At 46.4% G+C, this 15283-nt stretch overlaps 1 protein-coding gene across 3 annotated transcripts in view; it reads left to right on the forward strand.

The window, feature by feature from the left end:
• The window catches only part of znf532 (zinc finger protein 532), a 38171-nt gene that overhangs the window by 19322 nt on the left and 3566 nt on the right, over nt 1-15283 (forward strand). For all 3 annotated transcript variants that reach the window (XM_036936842.1, XM_036936844.1, XM_036936843.1), the window contains 9 exons: nt 4515-4763; nt 4973-5202; nt 5339-5502; nt 5708-6036; nt 8592-8773; nt 11326-11502; nt 12478-12640; nt 12894-13157; nt 15166-15278. In XM_036936842.1, the coding sequence (XP_036792737.1) occupies nt 4515-4763; nt 4973-5202; nt 5339-5502; nt 5708-6036; nt 8592-8773; nt 11326-11502; nt 12478-12640; nt 12894-13157; nt 15166-15278 (1871 nt within the window). The remainder of the gene's footprint in view (nt 1-4514; nt 4764-4972; nt 5203-5338; nt 5503-5707; nt 6037-8591; nt 8774-11325; nt 11503-12477; nt 12641-12893; nt 13158-15165; nt 15279-15283) is intronic.

Genomic DNA, 15283 nt, shown 5'->3' on the forward strand with positions numbered 1-15283 from the left:
CTCATCATTAAATGGAAACTGTCATCTGGACACTGACTGTAGGTCTATGAGTTTTCTTTCAGAATCTTGAGAGAATGCAAAGTTAGGGATAGTTTGTAGAGGTGCTGTAACGATTGTCCTCCTCCTCTTCTGACGAAGAGGAGTAGTAGGAAGGATCGGAGAACCAATGCGCAGCGTGGTACGTGTTAATATTGCTTACTTTTAATAGAACACTGAAAAGTACAAAATAACAACGTGAATAAATTAAACAAACGAAACAGTCCCGTGTGGAACAAACACTGACACGTAAAATAATCACCCACAACTCAAAAGTGAAAGCAGGCTACCTAAGTATGGTTCTCAATCAGAGACAACAAATGACAGCTGCCTCTGATTGAGAACCATACCAGGCCAAACACAGAAATCCCAAATCATAGAAAAAGGAACATAGACAACGCACCCAACTCACGCCCTGACCATACTAAAACAAAGACATAATAAAAGAACTAAGGTCAGAACGTGGCAGTATCCTGCCCAAAAGTGCGGACTCCGGCCGCAAAACCTGAACTTATAGGGGAGGGTCTGGGTGGGTGTCTGTCCGCGGTGGGGGCTCTGGCGCGGGACGTGGACCCACTCCACCATAGTCTTTCTCCGCCTCTTTAACCTCCTCCGTGGCCTCTTTAGAGCGGCGACCCTCACCGCCAACCTCGGACTGGGGACCCTAGCCACGGGTCCCGAATGGACGTGAGATTTCGGCAGCACCGGACGGACGGGAGATTCCGGCAGCTCCGGAGTGAAGGGCGATTCCGGCAGCTCCTGGCTGACGGACGGCTCTGGCAGCTCCTGGCTGACGGGCGGCTCTGGCAGCTCCTGGCTGACGGGCGGCTCTGGCAGCTCCTGGCTGACGGGCGGCTCTGGTAGCTCCTGGCTGACGGGCGGCTCTGGCAGCTCCTGACTGACGGGCGGCTCTGGCAGCTCAGGACAGACGGGTGGCTCTGTCAGCTCAGGACAGACGGGTGGCTCTGGCAGCTCAGGAGAGACGGGCGGCTCTGGCAGCTCAGGACAGACGGGCGGCTCTGGCAGCTCAGGACAGACGGGCGGCTCTGGCAGCTCAGGACAGACGGGCGGCTCTGGCAGCTCAGGACAGACGGGAGACTCTGGAAGCTCAGGACAGACGGGAGCACCTGTAGGGAGGAGATGGAGAGACAGCTTGCCCAACCCTACCTGGCTGGATGCTCCCCGTAGCCAGGCCAGTGCGGCGAGGTGGAATAGCCCGCACTGGACTGTGCTGGCGAACCCGGGGACACCATGCGTAGGGCTGGTGCCATGTACCCCGGCCCGAGGAGACGCACTGGAGCTGAGCTGGCTTCATGGCACCTGGCTCGATGCCCACTCTAGCCCGGTCGATACGAGTGGATGTGGATATGTTGAAGCAACATCTCAAGACATCAGTCAGGAAGTTAAAGCTTGGACGCAAATTGGTCTTCCAAATGGACAATGACCTCCAAGCATACTTCCAAAGTGGCAAAATGGCTTAAGGACAACAAAGTCAAGGTATTGGAGTGGCCGTCACAAAGCCCTGACCTCAATCCTATAGAAAATTTGTGGGCAGAACTGAAAAGCGTGTGCGAGCACGGTGGCCTACAAACCTGACTCCGTTACACCAGCTCTGTCAGGAGGAATGGGCCAAAATTCACCCAACTTATTGTGTGAAGCTTGTGGAAGGCTACCCGAAATGAAAGAAATAATAGCTGAAATAAATCAATCTCTCTACTCTTATTCTGACATTTCACATTCTTAAAATAAATTGGTGATACTAACTGACCTAAGACAGGGAATTTTTACTAGGATTGTCAGGAATGGTAAAAAACTGAGTTTAAATTTATTTGGCTAAGGTGTATGTAAACTTCCGACTTCAACTGTAAGTGTTCAAACCCTTTGCTATGAGACTCGAAATTGAGCTCAGGTGCATCCTGTTTCCATTGATCATCCTTGAGATGTTTCTACAATTTGATTGGAGTCCACCTGTGGTAAATTCCATTGATTTGACATGATTTGGAAAGGCACACACCTGCCTATATAAGGTCCCACAGTTGGCAGTGCATGTCAGAGCAAAAACCAAGCAATGAGGTCGAAGGAATTGTCCTTAGAGCTCCGAGACAGGATTGTGTCGAGGTGCAGATCAGGGAAAGGGTACCAAAACATGTCTGTAGCATTGAAGGTCCCCAAGAACACAGTGGCCTCCATCATTCTTAAGTGGAGGAAGTTTGGAATTACCAAGACTCTTCCTAGATCTGGTCGCCCGGCCAAACTGAGCAATGGAGGAGAAAGGCCTTGATTAGGGAGGTTACCAAGAATGGTCACTCCAATGGTCACTCTGACAGAGCTCCAGAGTTTCTATGTGGATATGGGAGAACCTTCCAGAAGGACAACCATCTCTGCAACATTCCACCAATCAGGACTTTATGGTGGAGTGGCAAGACGGAAGCCATTCCTCAGTGAAAGGCACATGATTGGGGTGGCAGGTAGCGTAGTGGTTAGAGCGTTGGGCCAGTAACCGCAAGGTTGCTAGATTGAATCCCAGACTTGACAAGATAAAAATCTGTCGTTCTTCCCCTGAACAAGGCAGGTAACCCACTGTTCCTAGGCCGTCATTGTAAATAAGAATTTGTTCTTAACTGACTTGCCTAGTTAACTAAATAAATTGTTTTTTTGACAAAAGGCACCTAAAGACTCTTAGGACATGAGAAACAAGATTTTCTGGTCTGATGAAACCAAGATTGAACTCATTGGCTATGTTAGCACAGCTGAAAACTGTTGTTCTAATTAAAGAAGCAATAAAACTGGCCTTCTTTAGACTAGTTGATTTTTCTGGAGCATCAGCATTTGTGGGTTTGATTACAGGCTCAAATTGTCAGAAACAAATAACTTTCTTCTGATACTGGTCAGTCTATTCTTGTACTGAGAAATGAAGGCTATTCCATGCGAGAAATTGCCAAGAAACTGAAGATCTCATACAACGCTGTGTACTACTCCCTTCACAGAACAGCAAAAACTGTCTCTAACCAGAATAGAAAGAGGAGTGGGCGGCCCCGGTGCACAACTGAGCAAGAGGACAAGTACATTAGAGTGTCTAGTTTGAGAAACAGACGCCTTACAAGACCACAACTGGCAGCTTCATTAAATAGTACCCGCGAAACACCAGTCTCAACGTCAACAGTGAAGAGGCAATGGGATGGTGGTCTTCTAGACAGAGTTGCAAAGAAAAAGCCATATCTCAGACTGGCCAATAAAAGATTACGATGGGCAAAAGAACAGAGACACTGGGCAGAGGAAGATTGGAAAAAAGTGTTATGGTCAGGCGAATCTAAGTTTGAGGAGTTTGGATCACAAAGAATAACATTCGTGAGACGCAGAAAAAATGAAAAGATGCTGGAAGAGTGCTTGATGCCATCTGTAAAGCATGGTGGAGGCAATGTGATGGTCTGGGGGTGCTTTGGTGGTGGTAAAGTGGGAGATTTGTATGGGGTAAAAAGGGATCTTTAAGAAGGAAGGCTATCACTCCATTTTGCAACGCCATGCCATACCCTGTGGAAAAGCGCTTATTTGGAGCCAATTTCCTCCTACAACGGGACAATTACCCAAAGCACAGCTCCAAACTATGCAATAACTATTTAGGGAAGAAGCAGTCAGCTGGTATTCTGTCTATAATGGAGTGGCCAGCACAGTCACCGGATCTCAACCCTATTGAGTTGTTGTGGGAGCAGCTTGACCTACAAATGGAGGATTCTTTGACGAAAGCAAAGTTTGAAGGACACAATTATTATTTCAATTAAAAGGCATTATTTATAACCTTGTCAACATTTTGACTATATTTCCTATTCATTTTGCAACTAATTTCATGTATGTTTTCATGGAAAACAAGGACATTTCTAAGTTTGAACGGTAGTGTACGTCAATTACATCCACTCGGTACTGGTACTCCCTGTATATAGCCATGTTATTTGATTTTTTTACCCCGTTTTATCCCCAATTTCGTGGTATCCAATTGTTTTTAGTAGCTACTATCTTGTCTCATCGCTACAACTCCCGTACGGGCTCGGGAGAGACGTCCTCCGATACACAACCGCACTGCTTCTTAACACAGCGAGCATCCAACCCGGAAGCCAGCCGCACCAATGTGTCGGAGGAAACACCGTGCACCTGGCAACCTTGGTTAGCGTGCACTGCGCCCGGCCTGCCACAGGAGTCACTGGTGCACGTTGAGACAAGGATATCCCTACCGGCTAACCCGGGCGATGCTAGGCCAATTGTGCGTCGCCCCACGGACCTCCCGGTCACGGCTGGTTACAACAGAGCCTGGGCGCAAACCCAGAGTCTCTGATGGCACAGCTGGCGCTGCAGTACAGCGCCCTTAACCACTGCGCCACCCGGGAGGCCAAGCCATGTTATTTTTATGTTATTGTTATGCGTTATTCACTGTATTCACTGTGTGAATACAATTGTATTTCCCATCCTCTCCTCCCCCTATTCAGGTCATTAACCTAAAGCTGGCCAACAACACCATGGTCAAAGCCACAGTGATCCCCGCTGCGTCGGTACAGAGTGCCAGCAGCGCCATCCTCAAAGCTGCCAACGCCATCCATCAGCAACAACAGCAGACCGTCATGGTGCCCGCATCCAGCCTGGCAAACGCCAAACTCACCGTGCCAAAGACTGTCCACCTCACCAACCTCAACCTACTCCCCCTGACCAAGACCACCTCTGTGTCTGAGCTCCACCAGGTTTGGTTTCTTATGATACCTCATTCTGTACATCAGAACTAATCTTCTATGCTAACACGCTATAGACAACAAAATATAACGTCATACAGTAATAATGAAATAAACATGAGGAATAATTCTAATAAATAAATAACTCAATAGATTAATAACAACAATAAATCCCTAACATTTCATTCAGTAACTCCTTGAATGTCTGTTCGTTTCACCAGGTGCTGTCCAGCGCCAAGCCCCAGGGGCAGCAGCCGGTGAAGCAAGCCCTGCTGGCTGCCCAGGCCCAGAAGAAGGGTGTCTCTAGAGTCCAGGTGTTAGCCAGCTCCCAGAGTTCTGTAGTGGAGGCCTTCAATAAGGTCCTGAGCAGCATCAACCCTGTCCCAGTCTACGTCCCCAACCTCAGCCCCCCCTCGGCCGCCTGTATCTCCCTACCCTCCCGCGGCTATAGGTAAAACGCTAGCTAGCTATATAGCATTTTAATTGTTTAAAAAAAATGTATACAGTGTCCTTGGGCTTCTTGAAATGCAGTGTATATAATATACATGTTCGAATGAATGTATATTCATTTATATTATTATTTACAGGTGCCTGGAGTGCGGTGACTCGTTTGCCCTGGAGAGAAGCCTGAGTCAGCATTACGACCGCCGCAGTGTCCGCATCGAGGTCACCTGCAACCACTGTGTCAAGAACCTGGTCTTCTACAACAAGTGCAGTCTGCTCTCCCACGCCCGAGGACACAAAGACAAAGGTGACTTTTCTTCATACATGAAATGCCTAAAGCGTTCAGTGCCGTTGATACTCTGCAATGCTTCTAAATTGAGACCTCTTATCTCTTAAAAATCTCTTATCTCCTCTTGTCCTTTCCTATTTTCTTCTCCTCTTGTCTTCTCTCCTCTCCTTTTGTCTCCTCTCCTCTTCTAACCTCGTCTTCTCTTCTTCTCTTCTCCTCAAAGGGGTGGTTATGCAGTGTTCCCACCTCATCCTCAAGCCCATCCCTACAGACCAGATGATCACTACATCACCTCCGCTATCCTCCACCACCACCGCTGGATCTACCTACAGCTCCACCGGCCACTTCCTAGGGAAGGGTGCTGGTACTCAGGCCCAGGCAGCGGTGATCTGTGCCCCCTCCAACGCCCCTCCGGTTGCTGCCATGCCCCTGGATGAGGATGTGTCCCGGCTCTGCAGAACCAGTCTGAAGTGTTTAGAGTGCAGTGAGGTGTTCCTGGATGAGAACTCTCTAGCGATGCACTATCAGCAGGCGCCAGAGTCCAGCGGACAGGTGTGTATGTGTGGTTACTGTGTGTATGTGTGGTTACTGTGTGTATGTGTGGTTACTGTGTGTATGTGTGGTTACTGTGTGTATGTGTGGTTACTGTGTGTATGTGTGGTTACTGTGTGTATGTGTGGTTACTGTGTGTATGTGTGGTTACTGTGTGTAGGTGTGGTTACTGTGTGTAGGTGTGGTTACTGTGTGTAGGTGTGGTTACTGTGTGTATGTGTGGTTACTGTGTGTATGTGTGGTTACTGTGTGTATGTGTGGTTACTGTGTAGGTGTGGTTACTGTGTGTAGGTGTGGTTACTGTGTGTAGGTGTGGTTACTGTGTGTAGGTGTGGTTACTGTGTGTAGGTGTGGTTACTGTGTGTAGGTGTGGTTACTGTGTGTAGGTGTGGTTACTGTGTGTATGTGTGGTTACTGTGTGTATGTGTGGTTACTGTGTGTATGTGTGGTTACTGTGTGTATGTGTGGTTACTGTGTGTATGTGTGGTTACTGTGTGTAGGTGTGGTTACTGTGTGTATGTGTGGTTACTGTGTGTAGGTGTGGTTACTGTGTGTAGGTGTGGTTACTGTGTGTAGGTGTGGTTACTGTGTGTAGGTGTGGTTACTGTGTGTAGGTGTGGTTACTGTGTGTATGTGTGGTTACTGGGTGTATGTGTGGTTACTGTGTGTAGGTGTGGTTACTGTGTGTAGGTGTGGTTACTGTGTGTATGTGTGGTTACTGTGTGTATGTGTGGTTACTGCGTGTATGTGTGGTTACTGTGTGTAGGTGTGGTTACTGTGTGTAGGTGTGGTTACTGTGTGTAGGTGTGGTTACTGTGTGTATGTGTGGTTACTGTGTGTATGTGTGGTTACTGTGTGTATGTGTGGTTACTGTGTGTAGGTGTGGTTACTGTGTGTAGGTGTGGTTACTGTGTGTAGGTGTGGTTACTGTGTGTATGTGTGGTTACTGTGTGTATGTGTGGTTACTGTGTGTAGGTGTGGTTACTGTGTGTATGTGTGGTTACTGTGTGTATGTGTGGTTACTGTGTGTATGTGTGGTTACTGTGTGTATGTGTGGTTACTGTGTGTATGTGTGGTTACTGTGTGTATGTGTGGTTATTTTCTTGCTCTTTTTAAACTTCCCTTGTCTATTGTGTATTTCTGCGAGTCACACCCACTGTGTCACCACTTCTAATCAACACTCCCTTTTACACTGCCTCCAACACTCCCTTTTACACTGCCTCCAACACTCCCTTTTACACTGCCTCCAACACTCCCTTTTACACTGCCTCCAACACTCCCTTTTACACTGCCTCCAACACTCCCTTTTACACTGCCTCCAACACTCCCTTTTACACTGCCTCCAACACTCCCTTTTACACTGCCTCCAACACTCCCTTTTACACTGCCTCCAACACTCCCTTTTACACTGCCTCCAACACTCCCTTTTACACTGCCTCCAACACTCCCTTTTACACTGCCTCCAACACTCCCTTTTACACTGCCTCCAACACTCACTTTTACGCTGCCTCCAACACTCCCTTTTACACTGCCTCCAACACTCCCTTTTACACTGCCTCCAACACTCCCTTTTACACTGCCTCCAACACTCCCTTTTACACTGCCTCCAACACTCACTTTTACACTGCCTCCAACACTCACTTTTACACTGCCTCCAACACTCCCTTTTACACTGCCTCCAACACTCCCTTTTACACTGCCTCCAACACTCCCTTTTACACTGCCTCCAACACTCCCTTTTACACTGCCTCCAACACTCCCTTTTACACTGCCTCCAACACTCACTTTTACACTGCCTCCAACACTCACTTTTACACTGCCTCCAACACTCCCTTTTACACTGCCTCCAACACTCCCTTTTACACTGCCTCCAACACTCCCTTTTACACTGCCTCCAACACTCCCTTTTACACTGCCTCCAACACTCCCTTTTACACTGCCTCCAACACTCCCTTTTACACTGCCTCCAACACTCACTTTTACACTGCCTCCAACACTCCCTTTTACACTGCCTCCAACACTCCCTTTTACACTGCCTCCAACACTCACTTTTACACTGCCTCCAACACTCACTTTTGATTAATATATAATAAACAAATATATGTATATATTAAAGCTGGAATCCTTTATGGTAAATGAACCTCGTCCATCTGGGATATTACAACAAAGAAGTTACTGCAAACAGAGAATGCTGTGTGTGTCGTCGTCGTCGTCGTCCCCCCCCGACATCATTGCACGCCTCAACAGAAGAGCTTAATATGTACTGCCTCGTTCTCACCATGCTGCACGACGCTCCTCAGCTCAGCAACAACAACAACAATAACAACGGTGGTGGGGCGGCCAGTGGCGCTGTTTCCCTGTACTGCAGATGCCACCTTTAATGCCATTGTGTTTTTTCATCATATCATCCCTTTATAGCGCCAGCTAATGATATAAATTGTCAAATGTTTTTTGTTAATTTAACTCCATTATTGAACCAACTCTCAAAGATTGCATTCCTCCTAGAGAATTATAATACCGTTTTGTGAAATTTCTGTCTCTGTTTACGTCTGTAGAAAACCTGCACAATCTGCCAAATGCTACTACCTAACGTGTGCAGCTTTGCGTCGCACCAACGGATCCACCAGCACAAGTCTCCCTACATCTGCCCTGAGTGTGGGGCTATCTGCCGCTCAATCCACTTCCAGTCCCATGTGACCAGGAACTGTCTGCACTACACCCGCAGGGTGGGCTACCGGTCAGTCTGACATTGCTTCCTGCCTGTCTAGCTTGTTACCATGGTTCCCCTTCTTCTCTAGAGATTTTCTTTAGGAGCAGTCAGATGACTTTTGTTTAAAAGGTCCACTCACTCAGGTAGACGTAGCAATATGACGCCATACAGAAAGGCAACTTTCTTCCTACAGAAATCAACAGCAACGAGACCCCCAATATCGGCTCTTCCCAATGTGGAGGGTGCACACTTGGAAGAGGCAATACTGTAGTTCTTTGATAATGTCACCTTTTAAGTCTCCACACTGAAAATGATTTATTTCACCTATCAATGTGCCGCTTGCTAATCACAGTAATTACAATGTCAGTTGATTTTGTAACTTGCATTGAGTATCAAAATCATCCAAAGTGTTGAGTTAAAAGGTCCTGTATATTTTTGTTTTATATATATACAGTGAGCACCATACTTGTTTTGTTATTTTGGTTCTGTACTCTAGCACTTTGAGTTTGAAAGGATACAATGAGGGTGATGCAGACTGTCAGATATAATTTGAGGGTATTTTCATACATATCGGATGAACCATTTACAAATGACAGCACCTTTTGTACATAGTCTCCCCCAGTTTAAGGTACTACAAGTATTTGTTGAATTGGCTTCACACATGTGTATCGTTAGGCAGGTGTATTCATTTGTGTCGTTAGTGAATGCAGGAGAGCTGTTGATGAATAGTATTGATTCTAGACTTTGCTGTTGCCTTTGGAGGTTGTTGTTGGGGTGTTGTCACACATGAGGAAGACAGCAGTGTCGATGCAAATGAAGCTGGCCGTCATAAGGCTCAGAAATGAACATCAATCAATCAGGAACATTGCAAAAACCCTGGGCACGCCCAAGTCAACAGTTTGGTTCATCATTAACAAGAAAAAACAACAACCGGTGAACTCAATTATGTCAAAAGACCCGGTAGACTGAGGAAGACCACTGTAGCGGATGACCGGAGAATACTCACCATGGTGAAGAAAACCCCCCTGACAACAGCCCAACAGATCAAAAACACTCTCCTGGATGCAGGTGTAGATGTGTCAGTCTACCATACGTAGACTACACCACCAAGACTACAGAGGGTACACTACAAGATACAAACCACTGATAAGCCTGAAGAACAGAAAGGCCAGATTACAGTTTGCTAAAAAAGCACCTAAAAGAGCCCCAAGAGTTTTGGAAACAAGTATTATGGACAGATGAGACAAAGATTAGAACATGTACCAGAGTGATGGAAAGTGTGGAGAGAAAAAAAGACATGCCCATGATCCAAAGCATATCACCTCATCCATGAAACATGGTGGAGGTGGTGTTATGGCTTGGGCCTGTATGGCTGTCAGGGAAACAGGCTATGGCTGCCAGGGAAACAGGCTATGGCTGCTAGGGAAACAGGCTATGGCTGCTAGGGAAACAGGCTATGGCTGCCAGGGAAACAGGCTATGGCTGCCAGGGAAACAGGCTATGGCTGCTAGGGAAACAGGCTATGGCTGCTAGGGAAACAGGCTATGGCTGCTAGGGAAACAGGCTATGGCTGCTAGGGAAACAGGCTATGGCTGCTAGGGAAAACAGGCTATGGCTGCTAGGGAAACAGGCTATGGCTGCTAGGGAAACAGGCTATGGCTGCCAGGGAAACAGGCTATGGCTGCTAGGGAAACAGGCTATGGCTGCTAGGGAAACAGGCTATGGCTGCTAGGGAAACAGGCTATGGCTGCCAGGGAAACAGGCTATGGCTGCCAGGGAAACAGGCTATGGCTGCCAGGGAAACAGGCTATGGCTGCTAGGGAAACAGGCTATGGCTGCTAGGGAAACAGGCTATGGCTGCTAGGGAAACAGGCTATGGCTGCCAGGGAAACAGGCTCACTTGTCTTCATCGATGATATGACTGTAGACAGAAGTAGAACAATTAATTCTGAAGTCTATTTTATCTGCTCAGATAAAACCAAATGCCTCCAAACTCATTGGACAGCACTTCATCACGCAACAAGACAATGACCCTTAACATACTGCTAGAACAACGAAGGGGTTTTTGATGGCCAAAAAGTGGAAACTCCTTGACTGGCCGAGTCAATCACCGGATCTGAATCCAATTGAACATGCATTGTACATGCTGAAGAGGAGACTGAAGGCAATAAGTCCCTGAAACAAGCAGGAACTGAAGATGGCTGCAGTACAGGCCTGGCAGAGCATCACCAGGGAAGATACCCAGCGTCTGGTGATGTGCGACCAAATATTTACAATGATTACTTTATTCTGCATTATGTTAAACTGTCCAATGTTTTTTGATGCTCGAAAATGGGGGGGGGGGGGGGGGGACCATGTACAAAAGCTTCTATAAATCCTAAACGTTTCATCCGATATGTATGAAAATACCCTCAAATTAAAGCTGACAGTCTGCACTTCACTCTCATTGTCATTGTATCCTTTCAAACTCAAAGTACAGAACCAAAATAACAGAAAAATGGTCACTGTCCAATTCATTCTGGTGCTCACTGCATGTATGTACTGTTTGTATGTTTTTCTTCCCCCCTCTCTCTCTCCAGCTGTGTGCACTGTAGCGTCATCTACTCTGACGTGGCTGCTCTGAAGACTCACATCCAGAGCTCTCACTGTGAGATCTTTTACAAGTGTCCCATCTGCCCCATGGCCTTCAAGTCTGCTCCTGGCACACACTCACACGCACGCACACAGCACCCTGGGGTCAAGATAGGAGAGCCCAAGTAAGTCTCTTCAGATTCTCACAACCCATTATTCATGTGATCTAGTATAGTATAGTCTAGTCTAGTCTAGTCTAGTCTAGTCTAGTAAAGTATTTATCTAAACTTAATATTATCCTAGAAAGTTTTTGTTCTATGTTGAAGACCTTTGTCTTCTATTTAATAGAATATACGATCTTATTGTTCTATTCTACTGTATGCTGTTCTATCACTGATTGGAAAGGTGACACCAACATCCTCAGTTGTTAACACAAATTAATTCTGCTTTAATGAGGGAAAGTTATCCGATATCCATATCCAAGTCATGTTCCTGTCAGAACCGTCTTCATTTTCAACGTTGAATGGGTTTGCGTTTAATGTTATTAGACACAGTAGCTTTAACTGAGTGTTTTTCCAGCACCCTGACCTTTTCCTAACACCGTCAACACACTCTAATGAACACACACACACACACTGATGACTGAACCTGTTCAGGAGCAGGTGCCAGGTGGTCTCTCAGACAAACAGACAGACAGACAGACAGACAGACAGACAGACAGGCAGGCAGGCAGGCAGGCAGGCAGGCAGGGCAGGGCAGGGCAGGGCAGGGCAGGGCAGGGCAGGGCAGGGCAGGGCAGGGCAGGGCAGGGCAGGGCAGGGCAGGGCAGGGCAGGGCAGGGCAGGGCAGGGCAGGACAGGACAGGACAGGACAGGACACAGGTTCTGTGATATACCTTTTTGAACTGACAAATTGTTTTTAAATAAATCATTAACTCCTATTATGGACATTAACATTAGTAAGTGTATTCATGGCCATGAATAGGTACTGTTGTTGTATACAATGCATTAGTACAATTGAAAAAAATAATTGTTATTAGATAACATTGATTTTATTCCTTTTCTGTACACAGGGTTTAATGAAACTCATTCATTTTTATAAAGCCACATGTCTCTCAAAGTGGAATATGTTGTTAAAACATTCTTTGTGTTGTCTTTCAGGTTGATCTACAAGTGTTCCATGTGTGACACAGTGTTTACCCAGCAGACACTGCTTCAGTCACACTTCGATCAACACATAGCCAATCAGAAGGTGTCTGTCTTCAAATGCCCAGACTGTTCCATGCACTACGCCCAGAAACAGCTCATGTTGGACCACATCAAGGTACTGTATGAAGGGGGAAATATCTTATTCTCTTGTGGTCGATGTGAACAAATAACTTATTTAACTTATAAAAACTTATAACAGGCACTTCTATTTTTCAGAAGATTATTCAAAATCTACTACAATGTAATGACAAGCACTTGAAATATATTTGTGTATAATCCTAATCAGTCATTCTAAGTCATTGTCCTTGTGCAGTCTGTATGAGTAGTTAATATGCCTGTTACTGGAGCTGTTTGTCATCCCTGTGTAGACGATGCATGGCACCTTAAAGACCATCGAGGGTCCCCCCAACCTGGGTATCAACCTGCCCCTCAGTTCCAGCCCCAACACCAACACCAACGGTCTGGACAGGGTGGACAAGAATGCCCCAACTACACCCCTGAAAAAGGCCCAGATCACCCCTACCTCAGCCCCCCAGAAGCCACCTGCTCCTGGCTGGACATGTGGAGACTGTGACCGTCTCTTCATCCAGAGAGAGGTGTTCGTAGCCCACGTCAGGCAGGAGCATGGCAAGGTAGCGTGTAGTCCTAGTTTGAATCCCAAATCAACCCTGAGCCAATACCCCGTAGTACGTGTGTACAGTTGAAGTCGGAAGTTTACATACACCTTAGCCAAATACATTTAAACTCAGTTTTTCCACAAATCCTGACATTTAATCCTAGTAAAAATTCCCTGTCTTAGGTCAGTTAGGATCACCACTTTATTTTAAGAATGTGAAATGTCAGAATAATAGTAGAGAGATTGATTTATTTCAGCTTTTATTTCTTTCATCACATTCCGAGTGGGTCAGAAGTTTACATACACTCAATTAGTATTTGTTAGCATTGCCTTTAAATTGTTTAACTTGGGTCAAACGTTTCGGGTAGCCTTCCACAAGCTTCACACAATAAGTTGGGTGAATTTTGGCCCATTCCTCCTGACAGAGCTGGTGTAACTGAGGCAGGTTTGTAGGCCTCCTTGCCCACACACACTTTTTCAGTTCTGCCCACAAATTTTCTATAGGATTGAGGTCAGGGCTTTGTGATGGCCACTCCAATACCTGGACTTTGTTGTCCTTAAGCCATTTTGCAACAACTTTGGAAGTATGCTTGGGGTCATTGTCCATTTGGAAGACCCATTTGTGACCAAGCTTCCTAACTTCCTGACTGATGTCTTGAGATGTTGCTTCAATATATCCACGTAATTTTCCTACCTCATGATGCCATCTATTTTGTGAAGTGCACCAGTCCCTCCTGCAGCAAAGCACCCCCACAACATGGTGCTGCCACCCCGTGCTTCACGGATGGGATGGTGTTCTTCGGCTTGCAAGCTTCCCCCTTTTTCCCCCAAACATAACGATGGTCATTATGGCCAAACAGTTACATTTTAGTTTCATCAGACCAGAGGACATTTCTCCAAAAAGTACGATCTTTGTCCCCATGTGCAGTTGCAAAACATAGTCTGGCTTTTTTATGCCGGTTTTGGAGCAGTGGCTTCTTCCTTGCTGAGCGGCCTTTCAGGTGATGTCAATATAGGACTTGTTTTACTGTGGATATAGATACATTTGTACCTGTTTCCTCCAGCATCTTCACAAGGTCCTTTGCTGTTGTTCTGGGATTGATTTGCACTTTTCGCACCAAAGTACGTTCATCTCTAGGAGACAGAACGTGTCTCCTTCCTGAGCGGTATGATGGCTGTGTGGTCCCATGGTGTTTATACTTGTGTATTATTGTTTGTAAAGATGAACATGGCATCTTCATGTGTTTGGAAATTGCTCCCAAGGATGAACCAGACTTGTGGAGGTGTATAATTGTTATAATTGAGGTATTGGCTGATTTATTTAGATTTTCCCATGATGTCAAGCAAAGAGACACTGTGTGTGAAGGTAGGCCTTGAAATACATCCACAGGTACACCTCCAATTGATTCAAATTATGTCAATTAGCCTATTAGAAGTTTTTAAAGCCATGACATTTTCTGGAATTTTCCAAGCTGGCACAGTCAACTTAGTGTATGTAAACTTCTGACCCACTGGAATTGTGATACGGTGAATTGGACTCCCAATCATGGCCGGCTGTGATACAGTCTGGAGTGATGCCTCTAGCACTGAGATGCAGAGCCTCAGACTGCTGTGATACAGTCTGGAGTGATGCCTCTAGCACTGAGATGCAGAGCCTCAGACTGCTGTGATACAGTCTGGAGTGATGCCTCTAGCACTGAGATGCAGAGACTCAGACTGCTGTGATACAGTCTGGAGTGGAACCAGGGTGTCTGTAGTGACAGAGCCTCAGACTGCTGTGATACAGTCTGGAGTGGAACCAGGGTGTCTGTAGTGACAGAGCCTCAGACTGCTGTGATACAGTCTGGAGTGGAACCAGGGTGTCTGTAGTGACAGAGCCTCAGACTGCTGTGATACAGTCTGGAGTGGAACCAGGGTGTCTGTAGTGACAGAGCCTCAGACTGCTGTGATACAGTCTATCGCCGTGGTGACCGTAATAAAACCATAACTGTTCAATTCTATTTGTTCTCCCACTATGAATGCAGCAACTGAAGAAGCACCCGTGCCGACAGTGTGACAAGTCGTTCAGCTCCTCCCACAGCTTGTGTCGACACAACAGGATCAAGCACAAGGGGCTACGTAAGGTCTACTCCTGTCTGTGAG

This window comes from Oncorhynchus mykiss, chromosome 12 (assembly GCF_013265735.2).
Source record: "Oncorhynchus mykiss isolate Arlee chromosome 12, USDA_OmykA_1.1, whole genome shotgun sequence".
NCBI lineage: Eukaryota > Metazoa > Chordata > Actinopteri > Salmoniformes > Salmonidae > Oncorhynchus > Oncorhynchus mykiss.